Here is a 14113-nt window from a genome sequence, read left to right as displayed (position 1 = left end):
TGTGCTGGTTGCCATCTCAGTGGGAAGGTGTTTCACCTATTGGCCCAGGTGCTACTTAGGACTGACCAGCCCAGTGCTCCAGTTGAGCTTGAGAGGGCTACGTCAGCTGAGGTGCGAGTTCAATTTGAAAGAAGGCTGAGTTTTGGTTTCCCCTGCTTGTTTTCGCTCCATAGTCTTTTTACTCCCTATTCTAAATTGCTGTGGGGTTTGTCTTTTTAGAGGCAAACCTAGTGGGCATCCATGATGGGTTTCTGTTAGAACCCCTTTTAAACTCTTGTTTGGTTTAGCATTCATTCAATTGTTACGTTTCCACAAGAGAAACTCAATGTCGCTCACAACAAAGGGAACTAACAAAGAAAATCACTGACAACCAAAGTACCCATGGTAACAAAAATGCTTTTAGTACCACATATTCCAGCCTCAATCCCAGACACAAAAAAATCTATCACATTTCTGTCAAAAATTGTTAAAATCTTTTATGGGTCATTCCACCTCAAAGCACAAGAATGTTCTGAAATTAATTTGTTAGAAACATAAGATTAACATACTTGCATAATCTCTGAGAGCAAATTCAACAAAAAAAATAAGTTAGTTTATTGCACCTAAACGACCGTCGTGACATGATAAAAAACAGGGTCGTTGGTGACAGCAAGATCAGGTGATGGATAACTCAAGCCTGCTGCCCGCCGTCTGTTTTGTAGTTGACATCATCTAGAAGAGATGCAATCACTGTTGGGAGTGGTGTTCAACTGTGGCCGACATCATCTAGGAGAGATGCAAGACCAGATACAGGAAGTCACATCCTCATCACGAACGTCTTAATTTCTCGCTCCGGTAGTAGGTAACCATCATCAGTTAGCTATCGTCAAAGGAACGATCTATAAATTCTTACATCCCAAATAACTAAATCATTATGGAGGGAATTCCTATCCGAGCGCGCGTAAATGGCAAGTAATTGCCTTTAAAAAATATAAATGGTTTTCTGACCTTGAATTGAAGCATGAGAATAGCATGCTATTCACCCGATATTCCTTTGGGGTGGAGATCAAAGAAATGAAGGTGTGGCAGAGGTGAGTCTACAGATTCTAACCTTGATTTAATTCCACCACCTTTACGCGTGATGAAACAATGAACAAGGTCGATCACACAGTAATTTCATAGGATCTCCACGGTAATACCCAAATAAACTGTCACTTTACTGTTAGTTTCATTACATTTTGCATCACTCCATTACATCGTTAGTTTACCCCCCTCTGTCACGTTCGTGTGGTTGTTCCTGATAATCACTAGCGGTAGTAGATCATATTAGCCTAACGTGTTACAAGTTGTGCAGTAATTTAGGACATGTAGCCTGATTCAATCATTATGGAACTCCGACCACACCGTAGCAGGTTAGCCTGGCGTACGGTTCACGACGACGGGACCGTTGTCATCACAGTTCCATGATTATTGGGGATTATGGTATAATTTATAGACTACCGTTCAACCTCTATTGTACACATTTCTCACTTTCCAATATTTCATGTTTTGAACAATTGAATGTCAACTTTCAGGATGAATCTAATCACTATTTTTGATTCACCAATATATGTTGTGCCTAAAAGTTATCCAAAACAGTTTTTATTATTCAAAATTACACTGAACAAAAATATAAATACAACATTTCATGTGTTGGTTTCATGAGCTGAAATAAAAGATCCCAGAAATGTTCCATACACACAAGAAGCTTATTTCTCTCCAATGTTGTGCACAAATGTGTTTACATCCCTGTTAGTGAGCATTTCTCCTTTGCCAAGACAATCCATCCAACTGACAGGTGTGTCATATCAAGAAGCTGATTAAATTGCAATTGGCATGCTGGCTGCAGGAATGTCCACCACAGCTGCGTGGAGGAGTATTTCTGTCTAATAAAGCCCTTTTGTGGGGAAAAAATCATTCTGATTGGCTGGGCCTGGCTCCCAAGTGGGTGGGCCTGGCTCCCCAGTGGGTGGGCCTATCCCCTTCCCGGCCCAACCATGGCTGTGCCACTGCCCAGGCATGTGAAATCCATCGATTAGGCCCCAATGCATTTATTTCAATTGACTGATTTCCTTATATAACACTGTAACTCATCAAAATCTTTGAAATTGTTGCATTTTATATTTTTGTTCAGTATACTTTCCTAACCCTAAATAATATACAAGATCAGAGTATTTTTAAATCTACCAATTGGTGCTGAAAAGGAGAAGAATATGTATATATATTTAGATGGCTTTCTTTCATTGATCTCTAATATTCTGAACCGTTCTCTCCATGTATTCTAGTGAGTCTGACAATTCTAATTAAAAAGGTACAGCGTATTTAAAGGGATGGTTTTAGTTAAATGTACTGAAAACCCTATTGAATGATAACTCCACAAGAAAATCTGTTGGCCAGAAAGTGGGAGGGTTTTCAACGGTTTAATTGCTGCCATCTTTTACTTCTTGCTGCGGTGGTGTGCGGGCATCTTTTACTTCTTGCTGCGGTGGTGTGCGGCCATCTTTTACTTCTTGCTGCGGTGGTGTGCGGCCATCTTTTACTTCTTGCTGCGGTGGTGTGCGGCCATCTTTTACTTCTTGCTGCGGTGGTGTGCGGCCATCTTTTACTTCTTGCTGCGGTGGTGTGCGGCCATCTTTTACTTCTTGATGCGGTGGTGTGCGGCCATCTTTTACTTCTTGCTGCGGTGGTGTGCGGCCATCTTTTACTTCTTGCTGCGGTGGTGTGCGGCCATCTTTTACTTCTTGCTGCGGTGGTGTGCGGCCATCTTTTACTTCTTGCTGCGGTGGTGTGCGGCCATCTTTTACTCCTTGCTGCGGTGGTGTGCGGCCATCTTTTACTTCTTGCTGCGGTGGTGTGCGGCCATCTTTTACTCCTTGCTGCGGTGGTGTGCGGCCATCTTTTACTTCTTGCTGCGGTGGTGTGCGGCCATCTTTTACTTCTTGCTGCGGTGGTGTGCGGCCACCACCAGGTAGCTGTCTGGGGTGAGGTCCTTGGTGTTGGAGGACATGGGAGAGATCTTCCCCTCCACTCTGGAGATCTGGAGCATCCGACATGGGTCGTGTTTCAGAAGGTAGCTCTCAAAGGTCTCCCAGCCTCCTCCCACACGCACCATCACATGCTTGTTGTGTAGCATCTAGGAGAAGAAGATTACTTTATTGTCCATTCATTGTTCACAAATTAAAATGTGTGTTCTGCTTTATCCCAGGCAAGGCGAATAACAAACATATGTAAAAACGGGGATAATCTTTAGCTGACAATATAACTTCATGGTGTAATACAGGGATATTCAAATCAGATCCTGGAGGTCTAGAGTACTGCTGATTTTCTGTTCTACCTGATAATTAATAGCATCCACTTGGTGTCCCAGGTCTAAATCAGACCTTGATTAGAGGGGAAGAATAAAAATGGAGCTGGCTTTGAGGTCCAGATTTGAAATGGCCTTTTGTATTAGTTGGTAATCTCTAGAATCCACAGCTAGTACCACTACACTGAGCAAAATATACACAACATGTAAAGTGTTGGTTTCATGAGCTGAAATTAAAGATCCCAGAAATGTTCCATCCCTGTTTACATCCCTGTTAGTGAGCATTTCTCCTTTACCAAGATAATTGATACACCTGACAGATGTGGCATATGAAGAAGCTGATTAAACAAGATCATTACACAGGTGCACCTTGTGCCGGGGGACAATAAAAGGCCACTAAAACGTGCAGTTCTGTCACACAACACAATGCCACAGATGTCTGAAGTTTTGAGGGAGTGGGCAAATTTGTGTGCTGACTGCAGGAATGTCCCACCAGACCTGTTGCCAGAGAATTTAATGTTAAGTTCTCTACCATAAACCTCCTATTATATCCTTTTAGAGAATTTGGCAGTATGTCCAACCGACCTTACAACCACAGACCACGTGTAACCACGCCAACCCAGGGTCTCTACATCCAGCCCCCCTTCTGTCTGTAATAAAGCCCTTTTGTTGGGAAAAACTCATTCTGATTGGGTGGGCCAGTCTCCCAAGTGGGTGGGGCTATGCCCACCCATGACTGCGCCCCTGCCCAGTCATGTGAAATCAATAGATTAGGGCCTAATTAATTTATTTCAATTGATTGATTTCCTTATATGAAATGTAACGTTCCTTTTCATATTTTTGTTTAGTACAATATTTGCACATTAACAATGGCATTGTTGGATTCCTTTTCACTAATAAATGACTCAACTAGAAATCAACATGCTGTGGTTAACCAATACATTGTAATGTGGGGCTGCATTTTGTTCATTTAAATTACAACTGTTTATTCGCTCATGCTGCCTGCTACATATTGCACATTTTCTGGGTGGGTTGGGTACCATGGCAACCTCTTACGCCACACCAATAAATAGCAGGAGAGGGAAATAAAAAGACACTGCCATTGTCATCAGACACAAACATTTGTTTTTAACTATCTTTGTTGGAACCAAACAATTGTTTCTCATCCAAAACCTAAGCCTAAAATAGCCTTTTTCCTTGTGCGGATTGGGTAAAATGTTCCCACTTGTCCGAATTTTAATTGTTTTACTATAGTAAAACCAAACAAACAAAATAATAAATGTCCAGAACCTCATACGTTGTGTTTTAACTGCATGGGAACCAGGTCATATGAATTCTACTAATGGTGTGATAAACAACAAGATAACAAATCAGATCAGAAGCTAAACATTTCGAGTGTCACTGACAGGAAGTACCAGTTTGACCCAGTGCAGACATACTGCTGATTGTTGCTGACTGTTGGCCCTGATGGCCAAACACAACAATGTTAATCAGGTCTGAGAGGAAGAAAGTAGAAGAGTATTCCCCACACCCATATACACTGTATACACAATATGTGGACACGCCTTCAAATTAGTGAATTTGGCTATTTCAGCCACACCCGTTGCTGACAGGTGTATAAAATCGAGGACACAGCCATGCAATCTCCATAGACAAACACTGCCAGTAGAATGGTCTTACTGAAGAGCTCAGTGACTTTCAACGTGGCACCGTCATAGGATGCCACCTTTCTAACAAGTCAGTTCGTCACATTTCTGCCCTGCCAGAGGTTCCCTGGTCAACTGTAAGTACTGTTATTGTGAAGTGGAAACGTCTAGGAGCAACAACCGCTCAGCCGCAAAATGGTAAGACACACAATCTCACAGAATGGGACCGCTGAGTGCTGAAGCGCATAGGGTGTAAAAATAGTCTGCCCAACGGTTAAAACACTCACTGCCGAGATCCAAACTGCCTCTGGAAGCAATGTCAGCACAAGAACTGTTCGTCGGGAGCTTCATGAAATGGGTTTCCATGGCCGAGCAGCCGCATACAAGCCTAAGATCACCATGCGCAATGCCAAGCGTCGGCTAGAGTGGTGTAAAGCTCGCCGCCATTGGACTCTGGAGCAATGGAAATGCTTTCTCTGGAGTTTTTCTAATTAATTTTTCACCTCTATTTAACCAGGTAGGCCAGTTGAGAACAAGTTCTCATTTACAACTGCGACCTGGCCAAGATAAGGCAAAGCAGTGCGACACAAACAACACAGTTACACATGGAATAAACAAACCTACAGTCAATAACACAATAGGAAAAAATCTATATACAGTCTGTGCAAATGAGGTAAGATTAGGGAGGTAAGGCAATAAATAGGCCGTAGTGGCGAAGTAATTACAATATAGCAATTAAACACTGGAGTGATAGATGTGCAGAAGATTAATGTGCAAGTAGAGATACTGGGGTGCAAAGGAGCAAGATAAATGAATACCAATACGGGGATGAGGTAGTTGCTTCACCGTCTGACAGATGAACCTGAGTTTGGCGAATGCCATGAGAATGCTACCTGCCCGAATGCATATTGCCAACTGTAAAGTTTGGTGGAGGAGGAATAATGGCCAGGGGGTGTTTTTCGTGGTTTGGGCTAGACTCCTTAGTTCCAGTGAAGGGAAATCTTAACGCTACAGCATACAATTACATTCTAGACGATTCTGGGCTTTCAACTTTGTGGCAAAAGTTGGGGAAATCCCTTTCCTGTTTCAGCACAAAAGCAAGGTCCATACAGAAATGGTTTGTTGAGATCAGTGTGGAAGAACTTGACTGGCCTGCACAGAGCCCTGACCTCATCCCCATCGAATGCCTTTGGCATGAATTGAAACGCCAACTGCGAGCCAGGCCTAATCGCCCAACATCAGTGCCCGACGTCACTAATGCTCATGGCTGAAAGGAAGCAAGTCCCAACACCAATGTTCTAACATCTAGTGGAAAGCCTTACCAGAAGAGTGAAGGCTGTTATAGCAGCAAAGGGGGGACCAACTCCATATTAATGGAATGAGATGTTTTATCACTCTAAATCTTCCATTATGTTGGTCTAGCTAAAAAATATATTTAATGTTTCTGTGTTGTCTTTTTGGACCCTCACCAGTTAGCATCCCTGATATGATTGCTCTGATTTCTCCCACCAGGCTCTCAATGCTTCAGTCTGTTTGGTCAATCTGAGACCATGTGACCTGCAGTGATCCACCATCCCTCGGCCCTCTGGTAAACAACCCCTACTACTGCTCAGGCATTACTTTGTTTTCTAGTGATTGTTGATGTATAGTAGCAGTGAGCCAGTGATGACAAAACTAAAATAACTTTTCTGACACCTCGTATGAGAGCTGGTAACAGCCTCTGATTCGAACTCCACTCTGAGGCCCTGGTAGTAACTATGTAAAGGTGGTACTGTAGCCTGTCAAACTAGCTTACGTGAGGTTTTGGATCTACGCTGACCTCAACTGTTCCTCTGTTTCAGGTTCCATAAACGGGAGGGGCTTCCTACCATAATGGCTGCCCATCCTGTGGTTTCTCTGGAGTGTTGCGTTTCAGAATCAGAAGGGTGCTGAATTCCAACGTGTTGAAGGGGAGGTTACTGCCCACAGCTGGTGTTATCCAGTATATGTGCTATGTATCAAACTAAGCATTGTATGTGGGCCAAATCATTAGCTACATCTTGTAATCAATTGGGCAAGTTCAAGAGACTAGACTGTTATAACCCTGGATTGTACATTTAATGATTCAACGGTAGCTGGGGGGAGGTCTGATAAAACACTGCTCTGGTTCTTGATGATATATTTTTACAGGCCCTAGTTTTAGCACACCTGGGCTGCAGTCCAAACACTTAAGATGCACCCTGTCCCTTCAGCCCTCATTAAGTGGACACTTCTGATGACTAATGCTGCCTGACGAGTACACACTTGCAGGGCAAGGAAGGAATGGTTTTTAAATGGACTGCCCTGGCCTGGAAATCCATTGCTCGTTCTTCCAGCGATTATCTTTTTAGCCACCGGGTAGCTTGTGGGTGCTTTTATGTGCTACAGTCAATTATGATTGCATGTCTAAATATATAATTATTAATTTACACAAACTGTATGTTAGCTAGCAGATTATTTAACTCCCGTTAGCTTGTCTAGCAGGAACTTCTGAAGATAAATGTATTAATACAATTTCCAAAAGCTAAACAAATATTACTTTACGAGATGTGCTGTCATGTGCATTAGTAGTACAATTTAGTACTGATTTGTTAGTTTTTACTTACACTTGTAAATTGACAAATAAAACGAGGGCTGCGGTCCTTACGTTGCAAACTTCTCCTGCTTGGCTAATAATTTGCGCCGCCCGCCAAGATGGTGACAGGATTCCCCCAAGGGCTTAAGTTGAGGGTTTTTGGCCTAGTCTTTTGTTTGAACTGCAGCCCTATACTACTGTCCAGTTATATGGTTAAGTGCCACTAAGGACACGGGCAAATTAGTTGGCCCAGAACAGGGCACCTGGCATTTAATGGGTACTTTAGGATTTTGGCACAGAGTGTTTTTATTTATGTCGGCTGTAGTTTTATTGTTTCATTACTATTGTTTACAATTTCTGTTTTCACCCTGCCTGTAAATGGACTCTACAGTCAGCAGCAGTATGGTCTCGTATGAAGACCTTGGTTCTATGTTCTGTTAAGGTATTTAATAAAGGTTTTTATAATGTGTTCTGGTAGTTTGTGTGAATGTGATTGGATGCTAGTTCCTGTTTAGGTCATAGTTCTGTAACTATTACAGATCACTGCAAGCTGTCTTTGTAATAGTTGTCATTGGTGGTACTGACTTACCAATAGGGGTCACTAAAGTATCACCATAGACATGCTCTAGCAATTTGCCTGTGGATGAGGTTTAATAGATGCCTTTGAAAGGTGTCTGGTTAAACTATCAAAGGAAACTAAGTCTGACCGTGTTGCTTAGGTACAGAACAGCAAGATGCCCTGCCCTCCATACTGCTATGCTCAAACCCTACACCCCAACCTGAGCACTGTTCTACCATCTCTTGGCACTCCCAGCCTTCCAGGAGGACAGCTCCCCAGTCCAATCTCTTCTGTCCTGGCACCCGAACGGTGGAACCAGCTTCCCCCTGAAGCTAGGACGGAGTCACTGCAGATTTCTTCTGATACCATCAAACTACCTCTTCAAACAGCATTCTAAGTAATCCTCTTCACCCCCACCCATTACCTCTGATTCCACTTGGAGGACAAATGTTCTTTCTCTATGCCTGTGATATTGTCCCACCTAGCTATTTTAAGATGAGTCTGTCATTTTAAGATGACAAATATAAAACAAATTCATAACATGGTAATGTAGCATTTTCATAGTTGACTTCCATTATTGAGTTGTGGCCAAAAACAACCCAGTAGAAGTCCCTGGATGTGGTAACTGGTAAGCCTGTACTTGTGACGGAAACAGTGTGATTACATGTGGTGTTCTGTAGCCCATCCAATCTACCTCATCCCCATACTGTATTTATCTTGCTCCTTTGCACCCCAGTATCTCTACTTGCACATTCATCTTCTGCATATTCTACCATTCCAGTGTTTAATTGCTATATGGTAATTACTTTGCCACCATGGCCTATTTATTGCCTTACCTCCCTTATCCTACCTCATTTGCACATGCTGTATATAGACGTTACTATTGTGTTTGTTTGTTCCATGTGTAACTCTGTGTTTGTGTCGAACTGCTTTGCTTTAGCTTGGCGAGGTCGCAGTTGCAAATGAGAACTTGTTCTCAACTAGCCTACCTGGTTAAATAAAGGTGAAATAAAAAATATACATTTGGGAAAACTCACTCCCAAGTTCAGAATATACCCACTATTACAGCAATCATACTGTATGTTCACTTGCTACAGGTTTTGTTTTTTTAGGTTGGACTTTTGGCACTTAGGGTGCACAGATTGTCACCTCGTCAGTTACAACTGTGCTGGTTGCCATCTCAGTGGGAAGGTGTTTCACCTATTGGCCCAGGTGCTACTTAGGACTGACCAGCCCAGTGCTCCAGTTGAGCTTGAGAGGGCTACGTCAGCTGAGGTGCGAGTTCAATTTGAAAGAAGGCTGAGTTTTGGTTTCCCCTGCTTGTTTTCGCTCCATAGTCTTTTTACTCCCTATTCTAAATTGCTGTGGGGTTTGTCTTTTTAGAGGCAAACCTAGTGGGCATCCATGATGGGTTTCTGTTAGAACCCCTTTTAAACTCTTGTTTGGTTTAGCATTCATTCAATTGTTACGTTTCCACAAGAGAAACTCAATGTCGCTCACAACAAAGGGAACTAACAAAGAAAATCACTGACAACCAAAGTACCCATGGTAACAAAAATGCTTTTAGTACCACATATTCCAGCCTCAATCCCAGACACAAAAAAATCTATCACATTTCTGTCAAAAATTGTTAAAATCTTTTATGGGTCATTCCACCTCAAAGCACAAGAATGTTCTGAAATTAATTTGTTAGAAACATAAGATTAACATACTTGCATAATCTCTGAGAGCAAATTCAACAAAAAAAATAAGTTAGTTTATTGCACCTAAACGACCGTCGTGACATGATAAAAAACAGGGTCGTTGGTGACAGCAAGATCAGGTGATGGATAACTCAAGCCTGCTGCCCGCCGTCTGTTTTGTAGTTGACATCATCTAGAAGAGATGCAATCACTGTTGGGAGTGGTGTTCAACTGTGGCCGACATCATCTAGGAGAGATGCAAGACCAGATACAGGAAGTCACATCCTCATCACGAACGTCTTAATTTCTCGCTCCGGTAGTAGGTAACCATCATCAGTTAGCTATCGTCAAAGGAACGATCTATAAATTCTTACATCCCAAATAACTAAATCATTATGGAGGGAATTCCTATCCGAGCGCGCGTAAATGGCAAGTAATTGCCTTTAAAAAATATAAATGGTTTTCTGACCTTGAATTGAAGCATGAGAATAGCATGCTATTCACCCGATATTCCTTTGGGGTGGAGATCAAAGAAATGAAGGTGTGGCAGAGGTGAGTCTACAGATTCTAACCTTGATTTAATTCCACCACCTTTACGCGTGATGAAACAATGAACAAGGTCGATCACACAGTAATTTCATAGGATCTCCACGGTAATACCCAAATAAACTGTCACTTTACTGTTAGTTTCATTACATTTTGCATCACTCCATTACATCGTTAGTTTACCCCCCTCTGTCACGTTCGTGTGGTTGTTCCTGATAATCACTAGCGGTAGTAGATCATATTAGCCTAACGTGTTACAAGTTGTGCAGTAATTTAGGACATGTAGCCTGATTCAATCATTATGGAACTCCGACCACACCGTAGCAGGTTAGCCTGGCGTACGGTTCACGACGACGGGACCGTTGTCATCACAGTTCCATGATTATTGGGGATTATGGTATAATTTATAGACTACCGTTCAACCTCTATTGTACACATTTCTCACTTTCCAATATTTCATGTTTTGAACAATTGAATGTCAACTTTCAGGAAGAATCTAATCACTATTTTTGATTCACCAATATATGTTGTGCCTAAAAGTTATCCAAAACAGTTTTTATTATTCAAAATTACACTGAACAAAAATATAAATACAACATTTCATGTGTTGGTTTCATGAGCTGAAATAAAAGATCCCAGAAATGTTCCATACACACAAGAAGCTTATTTCTCTCCAATGTTGTGCACAAATGTGTTTACATCCCTGTTAGTGAGCATTTCTCCTTTGCCAAGACAATCCATCCAACTGACAGGTGTGTCATATCAAGAAGCTGATTAAATTGCAATTGGCATGCTGGCTGCAGGAATGTCCACCACAGCTGCGTGGAGGAGTATTTCTGTCTAATAAAGCCCTTTTGTGGGGAAAAAATCATTCTGATTGGCTGGGCCTGGCTCCCAAGTGGGTGGGCCTGGCTCCCCAGTGGGTGGGCCTATCCCCTTCCCGGCCCAACCATGGCTGTGCCACTGCCCAGGCATGTGAAATCCATCGATTAGGCCCCAATGCATTTATTTCAATTGACTGATTTCCTTATATAACACTGTAACTCATCAAAATCTTTGAAATTGTTGCATTTTATATTTTTGTTCAGTATACTTTCCTAACCCTAAATAATATACAAGATCAGAGTATTTTTAAATCTACCAATTGGTGCTGAAAAGGAGAAGAATATGTATATATATTTAGATGGCTTTCTTTCATTGATCTCTAATATTCTGAACCGTTCTCTCCATGTATTCTAGTGAGTCTGACAATTCTAATTAAAAAGGTACAGCGTATTTAAAGGGATGGTTTTAGTTAAATGTACTGAAAACCCTATTGAATGATACCTCCACAAGAAAATCTGTTGGCCAGAAAGTGGGAGGGTTTTCAACGGTTTAATTGCTGCCATCTTTTACTTCTTGCTGCGGTGGTGTGCGGCCATCTTTTACTTCTTGCTGCGGTGGTGTGCGGCCATCTTTTACTTCTTGCTGCGGTGGTGTGCGGCCATCTTTTACTCCTTGCTGCGGTGGTGTGCGGCCATCTTTTACTTCTTGCTGCGGTGGTGTGCGGCCATCTTTTACTCCTTGCTGCGGTGGTGTGCGGCCATCTTTTACTTCTTGCTGCGGTGGTGTGCGGCCATCTTTTACTTCTTGCTGCGGTGGTGTGCGGCCACCACCAGGTAGCTGTCTGGGGTGAGGTCCTTGGTGTTGGAGGACATGGGAGAGATCTTCCCCTCCACTCTGGAGATCTGGAGCATCCGACATGGGTCGTGTTTCAGAAGGTAGCTCTCAAAGGTCTCCCAGCCTCCTCCCACACGCACCATCACATGCTTGTTGTGTAGCATCTAGGAGAAGAAGATTACTTTATTGTCCATTCATTGTTCACAAATTAAAATGTGTGTTCTGCTTTATCCCAGGCAAGGCGAATAACAAACATATGTAAAAACGGGGATAATCTTTAGCTGACAATATAACTTCATGGTGTAATACAGGGATATTCAAATCAGATCCTGGAGGTCTAGAGTACTGCTGATTTTCTGTTCTACCTGATAATTAATAGCATCCACTTGGTGTCCCAGGTCTAAATCAGACCTTGATTAGAGGGGAAGAATAAAAATGGAGCTGGCTTTGAGGTCCAGATTTGAAATGGCCTTTTGTATTAGTTGGTAATCTCTAGAATCCACAGCTAGTACCACTACACTGAGCAAAATATACACAACATGTAAAGTGTTGGTTTCATGAGCTGAAATTAAAGATCCCAGAAATGTTCCATCCCTGTTTACATCCCTGTTAGTGAGCATTTCTCCTTTACCAAGATAATTGATACACCTGACAGATGTGGCATATGAAGAAGCTGATTAAACAAGATCATTACACAGGTGCACCTTGTGCCGGGGGACAATAAAAGGCCACTAAAACGTGCAGTTCTGTCACACAACACAATGCCACAGATGTCTGAAGTTTTGAGGGAGTGGGCAAATTTGTGTGCTGACTGCAGGAATGTCCCACCAGACCTGTTGCCAGAGAATTTAATGTTAAGTTCTCTACCATAAACCTCCTATTATATCCTTTTAGAGAATTTGGCAGTATGTCCAACCGACCTTACAACCACAGACCACGTGTAACCACGCCAACCCAGGGTCTCTACGTCCAGCCCCCCTTCTGTCTGTAATAAAGCCCTTTTGTTGGGAAAAACTCATTCTGATTGGGTGGGCCAGTCTCCCAAGTGGGTGGGGCTATGCCCACCCATGACTGCGCCCCTGCCCAGTCATGTGAAATCAATAGATTAGGGCCTAATTTATTTATTTCAATTGATTGATTTCCTTATATGAAATGTAACGTTCCTTTTCATATTTTTGTTTAGTACAATATTTGCACATTAACAATGGCATTGTTGGATTCCTTTTCACTAATAAATGACTCAACTAGAAATCAACATGCTGTGGTTAACCAATACATTATAATGTGGGGCTGCATTTTGTTCATTTAAATTACAACTGTTTATTCGCTCATGCTGCCTGCTACATATTGCACATTTTCTGGGTGGGTTGGGTACCATGGCAACCTCTTACGCCACACCAATAAATAGCAGGAGAGGGAAATAAAAAGACACTGCCATTGTCATCAGACACAAACATTTGTTTTTAACTATCTTTGTTGGAACCAAACAATTGTTTCTCATCCAAAACCTAAGCCTAAAATAGCCTTTTTCCTTGTGCGGATTGGGTAAAATGTTCCCACTTGTCCGAATTTTAATTGTTTTACTATAGTAAAACCAAACAAACAAAATAATAAATGTCCAGAACCTCATACGTTGTGTTTTAACTGCATGGGAACCAGGTCATATGAATTCTACTAATGGTGTGATAAACAACAAGATAACAAATCAGATCAGAAGCTAAACATTTCGAGTGTCACTGACAGGAAGTACCAGTTTGACCCAGTGCAGACATACTGCTGATTGTTGCTGACTGTTGGCCCTGATGGCCAAACACAACAATGTTAATCAGGTCTGAGAGGAAGAAAGTAGAAGAGTATTCCCCACACCCATATACACTGTATACACAATATGTGGACACGCCTTCAAATTAGTGAATTTGGCTATTTCAGCCACACCCGTTGCTGACAGGTGTATAAAATCGAGGACACAGCCATGCAATCTCCATAGACAAACACTGCCAGTAGAATGGTCTTACTGAAGAGCTCAGTGACTTTCAACGTGGCACCGTCATAGGATGCCACCTTTCTAACAAGTCAGTTCGTCACATTTCTGCCCTGCCAGAGGTT

General features: G+C 42.2%; 1 protein-coding gene, 1 long non-coding RNA gene and 1 other non-coding gene across 3 annotated transcripts in view; 2 read left to right on the top strand and 1 right to left on the bottom strand.

The window, feature by feature from the left end:
* The first annotated feature begins 617 nt into the window (after positions 1–617).
* On the top strand, positions 618–8030 carry LOC139578070 (uncharacterized). Its single transcript, XR_011675485.1, has 3 exons — positions 618–1070; positions 6481–6556; positions 6810–8030. It is a non-coding gene; the product is annotated as an uncharacterized lncRNA (long non-coding RNA).
* On the top strand, positions 6626–6714 carry LOC139579905 (small nucleolar RNA SNORD60). Its single transcript, XR_011675913.1, has one exon. It is a non-coding gene; the product is annotated as a small nucleolar RNA SNORD60 (small nucleolar RNA).
* Positions 8031–9660: 1630 nt separating the features above from the next.
* Positions 9661–14113, bottom strand: part of LOC139578069 (growth arrest-specific protein 2-like) — a 53007-nt gene continuing 48554 nt past the window's right edge. Inside the window, exon 8 of the mRNA XM_071405248.1 lies at positions 9661–12171. Within this exon, the coding sequence (XP_071261349.1) occupies positions 11971–12171 (201 nt within the window). The 3' untranslated portion in view covers positions 9661–11970. The remainder of the gene's footprint in view (positions 12172–14113) is intronic.

The sequence above is a fragment of the Salvelinus alpinus genome, chromosome 6 (assembly GCF_045679555.1).
Source record: "Salvelinus alpinus chromosome 6, SLU_Salpinus.1, whole genome shotgun sequence".
NCBI classification, from domain to species: Eukaryota; Metazoa; Chordata; class Actinopteri; order Salmoniformes; family Salmonidae; genus Salvelinus; species Salvelinus alpinus.
This window is presented reverse-complemented; position numbering and strand designations above follow the sequence as displayed.